General features: G+C 37.1%; 1 protein-coding gene across 2 annotated transcripts in view; it reads left to right on the top strand.

Moving 5' to 3' along the window:
• LOC106681265 (ankyrin-1) overlaps positions 1–11,708 on the top strand; it is a 36,758-nt gene extending 25,050 nt beyond the window's left edge. For both annotated transcript variants that reach the window (XM_067044723.1, XM_014421500.2), the window contains exons 3-4: positions 2,616–3,050; positions 8,468–11,708. In XM_067044723.1, the coding sequence (XP_066900824.1) occupies positions 2,616–3,050; positions 8,468–11,221 (3,189 nt within the window). In that variant the 3' untranslated portion in view covers positions 11,222–11,708. The remainder of the gene's footprint in view (positions 1–2,615; positions 3,051–8,467) is intronic.
• The last annotated feature ends 2,313 nt before the right edge of the window (positions 11,709–14,021 follow it).

Raw genomic sequence — 14,021 nt, 5'->3', positions numbered from 1 at the left:
TATATATATATTAATCCATATTTTTTCTTTCCGAAAAATAAGCAAACATATTATTAACTTCTTAAATAATTTTCTATTCACAAAAAAATACAAAAACCTAATGAAGCTCCAATAAAGTCGGCCAAAAAAAAAATTAAGAAGAAATCAAATCATATTCGTTCTTAACGTCGTTTGAAACCTTTAAATTAAATTAAAGCTGTATCCCTACAACCCATAAGTAGTGAGAATATGGGCGAGCTGAGGCTCTTCCGTGAGCAGCCAATCAGAAATCAGCATTTTGGTGACGTCACATATGGCGGGAGATTTGAATTCAAATATTTGGCTCGACCCACCCTTACCCACGTGGTCCGTCACGTGACTGGTCACGTGATCATTAGGCCACGCCCTCTTTTAAGTCACGTGACTCACAGGGGCTGAGTGTGCCCGGCCGCCATTTTGTTTTTGATAGCCACCATTTTATTATGAGGCTGGGTGGATCCCGAAAGGTTCCTTAACTCACAGGGCTGACTCAACGGCTACAGGTAACAGATAATAATAATCAGCCACAGCCGGATTCAAACTCGGGCCGATACCTTTAAATGCCATTTATCAAGGGAATTAAAAATTGGAAAGTTTCTAATTTGATTTACTTGGAGTATTTTTATTTTCCTAGATATCCATTCTTATAAATTCTCAGCATCTTAACCGAATCCTACATTACGAAAACCGTTGGAATGCTGAATGCGTTTTTGTTTTCGGATAATTTTATTTAAATAGCGATTGAATTTCCCTGGGAAAACAGACAAAAATTCACTAAATTCGGACTATTATTTGCGGTGATATACCCTATTGAAGTTTTACCTTTATTTCTTAAAAATTAATTTAGGAAGGTTCTCTTTGCATTTTGTTTATTTTTATTATAATTTGAAACCGCCGAACATGATCATTTGAATGATAGGTAATTGCCTAGATAGATCCTTATTGGACCAATATTAGAATTTAGAGAGAGAAAAACTTTATCCAAAAAGATCTCATGAGCATTTATCTCATAGTAGACGATTTGAGATTCTGGGCTCATGAATTTTTTAATAATTTATTTATTGTTATTTGCAATAAAAATATATACAATAAGTACTGCTGCTAGTGATAAGATGGCTCGATACAAACATGTAGAGAATCTACCCATTGAGAGAACTCCAATAACATTTTTAAAAAAGAGGCCAACTTCTTTTCAGACGACTAGGAGGATTATCAGGTAATAAAAGAGAAGCCAGGTTAGAAACAAGAGGGTTTGGATGGTTGGAAAGTTTACCATGGTCGGATTGATATCTGGTTCAGACCAAATTGGCAACATATGGAACATTGAGGCCCCGATAAATGACATGATTTGCGACAAAGTAAGAAGCAGTAATGATTTTACTAAATATTTTGGACTGTAAGGACTGGATACAGTAGGAATTCGATGGTTTAGTGGAGCTCCAAAGCCCAATTCCGTATGTCCAGATAGGCCTTATTATAGTCGTGTAGATCAATCTTTTGTAATGGATTGGCAATTGAAACTGTTTGTCTAGTAAATGTTGTAATATTCGGAATCAACGAGCAGTTTTCTGCCTTTTCAGTCTTGTATGAGGATTCCATGCCAGTCGTTTGTCCAGGCTCACAATTTAAAATTAGGAATGCATGTTCAAGTGAGCAAAATACGTAAATGAGAAAAAAATATGTCACACTGATGAGAGAAATGCCCAGTCGCGAAGGCCTACTGTCGCGAGGAGGCCAGAGCAGAACTGAGTATACATGAAGAGGTTAAAGAGGTAGTAACATAAACATGCGGCAATAACAACGTCATAGAGTTAACAGAAGGTAAACAAAAATATAAACAAAACAGATGAAATACTCGAAAAATACAGACGGTTATTTCCCAATATAAGCAAAATGCTCAAGGCAGAGTGGGAAGATTGTGCGGCCAACATCGCTGAAGAAGATGAAGATAGAACATCTACACGAGCTCTTCGAACTTTTTTTTTTTTTTTTTTGTTCCCCCTTCCTGGCATTGCTGCCATACGCAGTGAGGTAGTGCGTTAGGATTGCGCATGTCACTGCTCCCAATAAACATCTGTCAAGCTCTTCGAACTACCCACTGTGCCTGAATTCATCCAACGCAGGCACATAAAGTTTTCCGACTCTCTACAGCACCTAAGAAATCCAATGTTCAGGACCCTCCGGTGCGTTGGCAATATATAGGACCAGAATATATATTCATGCTAAAAACCATAAATGAAAATCAGAAATAGGGGTTATGGGCATATTAGCCTATAGTTGGAACGAATAGCCAAAATTGTTATGTAACTATATTTATTTATCAATGGTTCATTCATGAATAAGGACCGTATCCATGGCAACTTTAGCTATTAGTTACAACCAAAAGCTGATTTTCGCCCATCTCTGGCTCAAGGCTAAACCTCTCCCGGGTTAAGTATAGTAGGAACTAATTTTTAAACTCATTCAAAGTTGCATGGGGTTCATGTTCTATAAGGTGAGAGAAATGGGTAGTCTCATCAAGTAGAGTTTCTCAAATAACTTGATTAAATGAGGAGCAAGTCGAGTAATGATACCGTTACAATATGTTTGTTTTTTAGTGCGAGGAAACGTCTCCTATCGATTGTGAAAAGGACATGCTTGTGAGCTCTCTGTGCCCTAATGTGAGCAGCCATATGCTGCAGTCAGGCATCAAGTTCATCGAAGCTGCGTACAGACACAGGCTGACCACCGCCACTCCAATGGAACACACCAGTACGCAAGCTCTCCTTCTGTCTTTAATCGACTGTTTAGTCACAGGAGACTATGCCACTTGTTCCGTCCTGGCCGAATGCTCGTACCACATCCAGCAACTGCGGTCCAAGCACCTCAGGATCTGGCTGAGGGAGGACTTCAAGTTCACCACTAAGGATATGGAAGCGGCAATGTCTCGGCTCAATGCTCTGGTAGCCACTGGAGAACTGAACCTACCCTCTCATGTCTTTACGATTTTCTCTGCCCTTGCTGATGTCTATGGTATCGTTCTGCAATCGAAGGTACGTTTTTTAAAAATTAATCTTTAATATTAATTAATGTTTATCTTAAAAAGACTGTGGCTTCACCTCTCATTCCCTGTACACAACACAGGTAAGAACTCGAAGATGAGTTGAAGAAGTATTAAAAAACAAAAATTTGTAATTTTAATTTGTTTTATTGATTATGTAAATTTATTTGTTTTAATTGTCTAAGACATTTTTGTTTCCATAAAAATGTGAATATGTATACAGGATGTTTCAGCGGTAAGTAGACAAACTGATAATATAAACTAAGGATCTCGAAACAAGGAAAAAAGTTCCTCTGAAGGTGTGTCCCAAACGCTTTGTTTAGGAGATATTCTTACCTAAAGATTTTTACTGTTATGAATTATAATTAGAGTTTACGTTATATGAAATAAATAAAACCTATTTATTTGTTCTAACTACTTTATTTACCAGTGATGCGGTGAGAGGGATGCGCTGGGATCTTTAGAGCTCTGCTCTATCCTCACACGTGGGGAATAGAGTGGGCTCAGGGATCCTCAGGTCGATTGTGTAAATATTGTATATATTATTTTATCATTATGTTATTTATTCGTCATACAGATAGTTTGATTATGTCCATCTTGTCTATTCTATTGTTTGTATATATTTTAAGAGAGTTTTTTTTTTCAATAAATAAATCCATCTATCTAAAAAAAAAAACTACTTTATTAATTAAATGTTGTTAAAAGTCCATCTGCAATGATAGTTCTCCATACTGTAGTTTGCGTAATATTTAATTGTATATTGTAATATAAAATATTGTAATATGATTTCTTCATAAAGCAAGCGCTTTGTTTAGGAGACGGATTAAATAGAATACTAATATGATCTTTTATTGCTGTCTGAAAACTTCTGGCAAGATGAGGATTAGTACTACTTAGAATTAGCATTGTCAATAACATTTATTTGTTTGTAAGAAGCTTTCGCAGAGTACTCCTCATTATGCCTTCAATTTATACAAATGGTAAATATTCCGATATGGTGTTGGTGTACGGGTTTTTCCAGGTGATTTCCGAATTGAAGATTACCAAAGAGCGCCATCTTTAGCTTCAGGTTTCATCGTTTTCGAGATACTGGTACATTTGCTACATTGTACATGCTGATGGTATTTTTGCCGTTTTACGAAATGAAGAAAGGAGTGCGAACATATTACAATATTTTGATGATAATCCATCTGGCAGTGTACAAAGAGCTGGAACATAATTAAATATTACGCCAACTACAGTATGGAGAACTCTCGTTGCAGATGGACTTTGAACAACATTTTTTTTTTTAATAATTTATTTATTGTTATTTACAACATATATACTCATCAAGTAAATTTGCTGTAAGTGATATTATGACATGATAAAAACATGTGGAGAATCTACCCACTGATAGAACTCCAAAAACATTTCTAAAGGAGATCTCGAGGCCATCTTCTTTTCAGACGCCTGGGATTATTAGGTAGTGAAGGAGAAGCCAGATTAGAAACTAGTTGGTTTGGGTGGTTGGGAAGTTTATTATGGAAGGATTGATATCTGGTTCTGGCCAAATCGGCAACATAGGGGACATTGAGGTCCTGATGGATGATTTGATTTGTGACAAGGTAAGGAACATTAAGGATTTTAGAAAGGATTTTGGACTGTAAGGATTGGATTCGAGAGGAATTAGATGGTTTAGTGGAGCCTCATAGCTCAATTCCGTATGTCCAGATAGGCCTTATAATAGTCATGTAGATCAGTCTTTTATAATGGATTGGAAGTTTGGACCGTTTGTCTAGTAAATGTTGTAATAGTCAAAATCGACGAGCAGTTTCTTGTCTTTTCAGTCTTGTATAAGGATTCCATGTCAGTCGCTTGTCCAGATTTAGTCCTAATTAACGGATTTGTTCAACAGGAATAAGTGGGGTATTATTAAAAGATACTGTGGGGCAAGACGAAGGTGTACGACGAAGGGTAAATGTGATTTGGTGGGATTTATTGGAATTTATTTGAATCCTCCAGTTTTGGCACCATTCTTCAAGGGTGGTGATGTGGGATTGGGATACAATGAAAGGATCATTATTCACTGAAATAGGCATTTGTCATCGGCATATTAGAGATGAGAATAGTGTTAGGATGGGTTGGGATGTCAGCTGTAAAAATTATATAAAAGAAAGGACCAAGGATACTACCCTGAGGTACACCAGCAGACTGAGGAAATAGGGATGAATAAGCGCTGTTGTGATTTACTTGAAATAACCTGTGTGAGAAATAAGAAAGTATAATGAGATAATATGTAGGGGGTAGGAATTTAGGGATCTTGTATAGCAGGCCTGGGTGCCAGACTCGATCAAAAGCCTGTTCTACATCAAGAAAGACTCCCGAGCAGTTGAACAACATTTAATAAGAATTTAATGTTTACATTTAATTAATTAAGGTAGTTGGAACAAATAAATAAGTTTTATTTATTTCATATAACGAAAATAATTAATAACAATGAAAATCATCATCATTAGGTATGAATATCTCATAAGCAAATCATTTACGGACATACCTTCAGAGGTATTTTTTTTTCTTGTTTTGAGGTCTTTAATTATGTTTTCAGTTTGGCTACTAAACCAACGCTGTATATTTGTGTGATCTATTATATGTCAATGGGCAGCAATCATGATTATAAACATTTCTAAAATGCTGAGTCTGGAGTGTTTCCTGGATACATCAGATCCATACAAGTACATTGTATGCATCAGGCGAGGCCACAGTACATTTACGCAACAGGGGCCCCTCTTTTTTTTTTTTTTTTTACTTCGAGAAGTCACCGTAACATACTGGTACTGGTACTGGTATTTGGTGGGGGGAACAAGTCCGGCAAGTGGTTAGCCACCGCGTACTAACCAAGTGTTAAAATTTATTCCTTAGGACCGCTGAAAAATGAATGTTAACTGCCCCAGGTGGAAATCGAGCCCACAACGTTCCGACCTAGCGCACTGAAACCTGCGTCCCAACAGCCGTCACGTTCCTCACCACATATCTCCCAGATCAGAAATAGACATTTATATATACCTATTATTTATTATACACTCACAGCACATACATCGATTTTTTCTCCTTTTTTATTTTAAACGCATTGTATTTTTTCCCCCTTTTTTTGCAGACGTAATTTGTTTGTATAATTTATATATTTATTTTTTGTTCAATATCTTTAAACATTGTGGCTTTATTTATTTATGTTATTTTACTTTTCTTTATTCATTTTGTCTACATCATTTTTCCTCGATTATTTTTATTTTGTTAAATAAACATTCCCAACCTACAAAATAATAATTCCCAGCAATATATTTTACCCGACAGCAAAAAAACCTTGCACTAAGGCTCTCAATACAGGTAAAAACGTTTGTACTCCTATCATCTAAAGCTATGGTATTTATAAACCATGACCACTTGATTTATATCAAGGACAGCATTGCCTTAATGATAAATGGTATGATAGGTCTTTGTCAGTCCATAGTTACTGGTTGATAATAACAAAGTTAATTTGTAATGACATTGAAGAATATTTGATTCTCGTGGACAATGTCCGACCCATATATCTATATAAACCATATATTCATCACCCGATTTATATTATTGTATTATATTTATATTATATTCAATGATAAAAACAAATATTTATGTTAGTGACCTCCCCACCAATAAATTTGCCCACGGACAGAAAATAGTTGATGATTTGTATACTAGATAATTTCCACTATCTCTTTAAATATCTTCACTAAGCTGCAGGCTGCTAAGAGTTATTATTAGGCTTGTTTTTACAACTAGTTTTGACTGTCAAAAACTGTCTAAGTCACTGTTAGAGTTTTTAACAAACCTTTGGAACAAATCTATTACAGTTTACTTCGATGTTATGCTGAGAATGGATGCAAATATATGCCTAAACAATCATTTCACTTAACATGATCTGGAAAACATGTGGGGTAGATATTTTATATATCACAATTTATTTTGTGACATATTTATTATCAAATAAACCTACTTCTTCAACAAAAAAAAATTTTTTTTTTTAATTATTTATTGATTATAATTTACAACTGTACAAAATAATACAATAGGTAAATATGTAGTTTGTTTCATATACACTTGAAAATTACTTCAAACATTAATTTAAACTAGAAGGTCCCGTGGCCATCTTCTTTTCAGACGCCTCCGAGGATTATCAGGGGTTGTTAGGGATGAAAGATTAAGAATTAATGGGTTAGCATGGTTAAGGAGTTTGGAATAAAATGACGCATATCTGTTTTGGGTCAAATCTGCAACGAATGGGATGTTAAGGTCTTTATGAACGAGTTTATTTGTGACGTAAGAAGGAGCATCAAGGATTTTACGTAGGATTTTGGATTGTAACGATTGGATGCGGGAAGAATTTAATGGTTTGATGGAGCCCCAGAGCTCAATTCCATATGCCCAAATTGGTCTGATTATTGTAGTGTATACTAATTTTATGTAGTGAATGGGAAGTTTAGAGCGTTTGTCAAGTAAGTGTTGTAGCAATCGGAATCCACGAGTAGTTTCTTGTCGTTTCAGTCTTGTGTGTGGATTCTAAGTAAGTCTCTTGTCAAGATGGAGTCCTAAGTATCGAATCTGTTCAACAAGCGTTAGTGGTGTATCTAGAAAGGATACTGTAGGACAGGATAGCAGAGGTTTACGACGGAGAGTAAAGGTGATCTGGTGGGATTTGTCAGGATTTATTTTGATTCTCCAGTTTTTACACCATTCTTCAATAGATGTTATGTGTGCCTGTAGTGTTTCTGATGCATTAGTTGGGTCGTTGTTTACAGATAGTATACATGTGTCATCAGCGTATGTTGTTAGCACTGTGTTAGGGTGGGTTGGGTGGATGGGTGGGGGTCAGCTGTATAAACCGTATGAAGAATGGGACCTAAGATACTATCTTGAGGAACACCGGCGGACTGAGAAAAGAGAGATAAGTAGGCTAGTCAACAAAAAATAAACTATAAAAAATATTGAGTTCCTGTTATAAATAAGTGATTTATTATATATACTGAAAGAGGTGCAGCACTTTCTAAGGACGTGTTCATACTAGACCAACGACTGTGCAAGTAGGTGATTTGACCAGAATCACGCTTGACTGCCATATTTTCTCCCAAGTAATAGTATCCACTTAATGCGGCTGAGTAGGCCCCCGGAGGGCTGCTGAATTCACAGGGTTGACTCAGGGCTATATTAACAGAATAAATAATTATCGGTCACAGCCGGATTTGAACCTGGGTCCTTGGAGTCATTTATTCATTTATTGAACTATAATATTTTATTAGGGCCATCTTTGGTGTTTTAAAATTTATTATACTACTAGTGATTCAGAATTTGCAATTAGAATTATAAGTTTAGCTGAAACTCTCTTGTTTGTTTCAGGAAAATAATAACGATTTGCTTCATGAACTAGCAGCAGCTGTGGTGGACAACAGTGCTTGCGATATTATTGCAATAGCCAATAAAGGAGGAAAAGTCAACGGGACGACTCAGTCCGGGGACAGCCTCGTTCACTTGGCCGTGAGGACTGGCAGCTTGTCCTCTATAGCTGCACTTGGGTTCCTGAAGACAGATCTCGAAGTCACTAACACTGCTGGCACTACTCCTATGGTAGAAGCTATTAAAAATAACAGTATTCCATCAATCAGAGAACTACTATTGGCTGGTGCTAGTATTGAGAAGCGATTGCCCGGAGATAACTCTTACCTCCACATAGCAGCTGATACGGGCAAGAATGAAGCTCTGCAGGTCTTACTGCAAGCAGGACTAGATCCTAACACAAAGAACTACCTTGGCGAAACTCCGCTAGTACTGGCTGTAAGAATGGGCAATGTCCAGGGGGTGGATACCTTGCTGCAAAGACTGGCTAATACCAGTTTGATAACAGAAGAAGGAAAGAGTATTCTCCAGATGACCGTTGCGTCATCTAATGTTGATATGCTTAAAGTACTTTTGAAATATAAAATTTTATCGGATCTTACATTTGATAATAATGATACCTTAGCTCACTTAATAGTCCGCTCGAGCAATGCAACTGCAATGCTCAAAGTGCTGAAAAGTCATAGAATGTCATTTGACATCAGGAACAAAAATGGTCTCGCGCCTTTACACATCACTACTTATCCATCTGTTGTTAGAACGCTGCTAGATTTAGGTTTGGATGTTAATTGTACAACATTAAATGGAATGACGGCTCTCCATATAGCATCGGCCAAGGAATCTCTAGAAGTAGTAAAGGTTCTAGTTGAATATGGTGCAGGGATAGACATACAGGATAAGGATGGCATCACACCACTCATGGCTGCTGCAAATAATTCAATGTCAAAAAATCTTATTTCTTTTTTATTGCATAGCGGTGCAGATCTGACGCTCAAGAGTAAAGCAGGTCGGACTGCGCTTCACTATGCCGCTGAAGGTGGCTGCATTGAATGTGCATTAATATTGTTGGAGAAAGGAGCTAATATTGATGGAAAGGACATTAATGGATTCACTTCCCTACATTTGGCAGCTTACAAAGGACACGTTGGTATTGTGAATGTCCTATTAGAACGTGGGGCTGATATAAAGGTTAGAGAAAATGAGGGCAGGACACCGCTAATGGAAGCATCTATGGCTGGTCAGTTGGATGTAGTGAAGCTTCTCATTGAAAAAGGAGCACCTATCAATACTAGCGATCTTCAATACACAGCCCTACATTATGCAGCAAAAGGGGGGCACGTTGGCATTGTGAATGCACTGATAGAACGAGGGGCAGATCTGAAAGCTGTTAGTACTTTCGAGAACACACCTTTAATGGAAGCATCTATGAGCGGCCAACTGAATGTTGTAATGCTTCTCATTGACCGTGGAGCGGCTATCAATGACACCAACTGGCTCAGATACACAGCTCTACATCTTGCAGCAGAAAAAGGACACGTTGACATAGTGAAATTGCTGTTAGAACGAGGTGCAGCACTAGGAGCTAAGGATCAAGATAGTAGAACACCATTAATGAAAGCTTCACAAGGGGGCCATTTGGCTGTGGTGAGGCTCCTCATTGACAGAGGAGCAGCTATCAATGATAGAGATATCAAAAGATACGGAGCCCTATATTTTGCAGCAAAAAGTGGAAACGCTGGTGTAGTAGCAATGTTGTTGGAACGTGGGGCAACCCTAACAGCTAGTGGATTCATGGGCTTGACACCACTAATGGAAGCATCAATGAACGGTCATTTAGATGTTGTGAAGCTCCTCATTGACCGAGGAGCGCCGATCAATGACACCAATTACGATGGGTATACAGCTCTACATTTTGCAGTACATGAAGGGCACGCTAGCGTAGTCATGGCCCTGTTGGAAGCTAAGGCAGATCTAACAGCTAAGACTAACAGAGGTATGACACCACTAATGGATGCTTCATTTGTTGGACGCTTGGATATTGCGAAGCTTCTCATTTACCGAGGAGCGACTCTCATTGATAGCGATAATAATGGAGAGACAGCCCTACATTATGCAGCGCGGGGATGGGACGTTGGTGTTGTGACATTGCTTTTGGATCGCGGTGCGGAACCATTAGCTAAGACTAATGGCAGCTGTACACCAATGATGGAAACATCATTTCATAAACACTTGGAAGTTGTGAAGCTCCCTCTTGACCGTGAAGCAGCTCTCAATGCCAGGGATAACGATGGATACACACCATTACATTTAGCAGCACGAGACGGGTCCCCTACTGTAGTCACGGAGCTCTTGGAACATGGGGCAAATCCATCAGCGAAGGCTAATTGGGGCAGTACGCCACTAATGCTAGCATCACTGCAAGTGCGCTTGGATGTTGCGAAGCTTCTCATCAATCGTGGAGCGCCTGTCAACGATAGCGATATCTTTGGATTCACTGTACTACATTATGCCGCACAAGGAGGGCACGTTGGTGTGGTGAAAGAGTTGTTGAAACGTGGGGCAGATCTAAGAGCGAAGTCAGAAGGAGGCAGTACACCACTAATGTTAGCATCAGCATATGGCCATTTAGATATGGCGGAACTGCTCCTTGACCATGGAGCGCCTATCAATGAGAGGAATAACTACGGAAAGACTGCATTAGGTTCAACAAGGTACAACGATGTAAGAAATTTCCTCCAATCAAGAGGCGGTGTTTAGGAAAGAGTTTTACTCAAAATTATTATGTTATTGAACAATTCAACATAGAAAGGAGCTGCTGCCATCTATGGGCAAGCCAGAGGACCAGATGTGGTCATGGGACTAAACAGGTCGAGGTCTAGAAAGAAAGAAGATAAAATAATAATAATTTTTCTTGATGAGCATATGTTTTATGATAAATCATAAGATTATTAATTGACCGTATGTAATCAATGAAAGAAGAATGTGCAGTTGGTGGTCAAAATGGTATCCGCAATAGTACGAAACTATTTATTATGTAGCAACGTTTTGGGGCTTCATCAGGACCAAAAATATAAAAAAATTGTAATCAGAGAATGAGTATAATAGAGGCCATAGATTGCTTTATATTTCATATAAAGCCCCCTTCTCTGTTTACAATATTTTTTTTCATTTTCGGTATCTTGTTTTTATGGCTAGTAAATAATGCGAGATATTGGTGCATAATAAATTCTATTTTTTACTTTTTTGATTGTCTTCATTTATAATATATCTTGTTAAGATGCTACCTGGATTATAAGGTCCAAATACTAATAAGTATTTCTTAGTTATTGTTTTTTTTTCAATACTAATTTAATTATTTTTATGAAATTTTATATAAAAATAATTAATACATCTGGCAAGAAGTTTTTATTTATGTGAACAAAATAACATTATAATACATAAAATTAATAACAAATGTTGTTATTATACAGTTTTATTTTTTTACAATATGGGTAAAATTTTTCCTCAATCATTCTAATAGAATATTGATAATTTAAAAATGAATTCTGCTAAAAAAGGAAACAACATGATAAAGTTTATCTTAATAAATATTTTTCCTCTTTTATATTCCAAAAAAAATTAAAAAGTAAAAAGGACCATATGAATTTAGAAGAAAAATGATTTATCAAGTGAAAAATAAATTAAATTTAAAACAATTACATTACACAATACAATTAAAAGGATCATAATACTTGTTGGTCCGTTTAAGCGGAAGATTCGAATCAAACAATAATCGAATGGCAACTTGAGTCAACACCAGCGCTCCATGTGGCCGAGAAACCATAGACACTCACACTCGCTAGCGAGCTTTGGCAAGAGGCATTCTTACGTTCTTCACTCTCTGTGAAGAAACCCATGAGTGAGTAATGACATTTACGGATAGCCCTCCGGTAGCCGAGGAGATGGTAGATGGAGGGACATGGAGTACAAGAAAAATGAAGCATGAAAGTATGAGTTAGTGACCTTCCTTGTATATCTGATTCGCACCATCGCCATCAAACAGCAGTTCTCGTAGTCCCTCATACAAACTTCATTAACCTCAACCATAAATGTTCTGTTTCGGCTACCCATCATACTTATAGTTACAATAAATTTAGTACTTAACACTCACATTTTCTCTTGTTGGATCAACTTCTATAAATAAATTATTTTTCTATCACCTTAGCTCATTCAATTAATTTCATATAGTCCACTACAAAGGCAACCACCAATTAAAACTGAAGGAGCGCCTGGCCTTGAGTTGAAGGGGCACTTAACACAGATTGGATCGGTGCCGGATAATTCAAAAATTTAATTATTTTTCATATTTCTAAACTTCTAATAAAATATTTTTTTTATTCAAAATCTTATCATTATGTATTGCTTGAACAAGTTTGAAGAACCACTAGAACCACCCCTTATACTAAGAGATTAGGATATTTAATAAGGCTCTGATAAAAGTTGGAAAATCTGGATGGAATAATACCTAGGACAAAAGGAATGTTGAATGACAGGGTGTAATATTTTCTTGGTTACATAATAAGGAGAATTGACTATTGTCCAAAGGACGTTAAATCAAAACAACTCAAGATGCTGGATGTTTGGAAATTTGTCTGTCACCTACAGTTCAAGTCCTTTGGACCGAATTCGTTTGAGTATTATCTTGTAAATTAGTATTTTTTTCGTTGAAAGATGATAGTTTCTGTTTAGTATTCTATATAACTGTCCAAATCATCGGTCACATAAATTAAAATCTGTACCAGTGCAACCCATGGATAGTGAGAGGTTTGATGCATAGCAAGGAAGTATTCTTGAACAACGGTTGTACATAATTTGTTTCTATATATAAGAAGATGGTCAGGGTTGCTGTCAAAAGAGAAACAAAAATAGTTTACAACTATCTATTTTCCGACGTTTCGCCCCACTTTGCAGGGCTTCATCAGGGCTGTTCAAAGGAATCGGTTGTAAGGAATTCAATATCCTTGAATCAAAGGAATCTGTTCAATCGATTCCTTTGAACAGCCCTGATCAAACGTCGGAAAATAAATAGTTGTAAACTATTTTTGTTTCTCTTTTGACCGCAACCCTGACCATCTTCTTATATATCAATTTTTACGGTCAACTATATATACATATATACAATATGATGCAAAATCTACGGAGCTCTAAAAAGGCCTAAAAACCAACAACTTATTTCTCTATCTTTGCTTCATGGGACCAACTACTCTCATCACCGTATTACTACTCACCCCTCTCTTATCTCTTCTTCTTCTACAAATAATTCACCCTCATCTCTCCGCCGCAGTACTAGGATTAGAAATTACAGATGCACGGCTAAACTCACATCTGTACCACACACCTCTTGCATTTTAGATAATTCTGTTCACCAACCCTCTCCGCAGAATACATATACACCCCCTCGATCTGAAACATTTTTACTGGTATTGTGACTCCTCAACCACCTGATATTCCCCCTGATAATTCACTTCATCTTTCTTCTTCTGTTTCCTTTGATAACCAACCCTACCACATTTTCTCT

This window comes from Halyomorpha halys, unplaced genomic scaffold (assembly GCF_000696795.3).
Source record: "Halyomorpha halys isolate HHAL.00 unplaced genomic scaffold, Hhal_1.1 Scaffold323.1, whole genome shotgun sequence".
Classification (NCBI taxonomy): Eukaryota; Metazoa; Arthropoda; class Insecta; order Hemiptera; family Pentatomidae; genus Halyomorpha; species Halyomorpha halys.
Note: the sequence above shows the minus strand (reverse complement) of the source record. Positions and strands in the feature narration are given on the sequence as shown.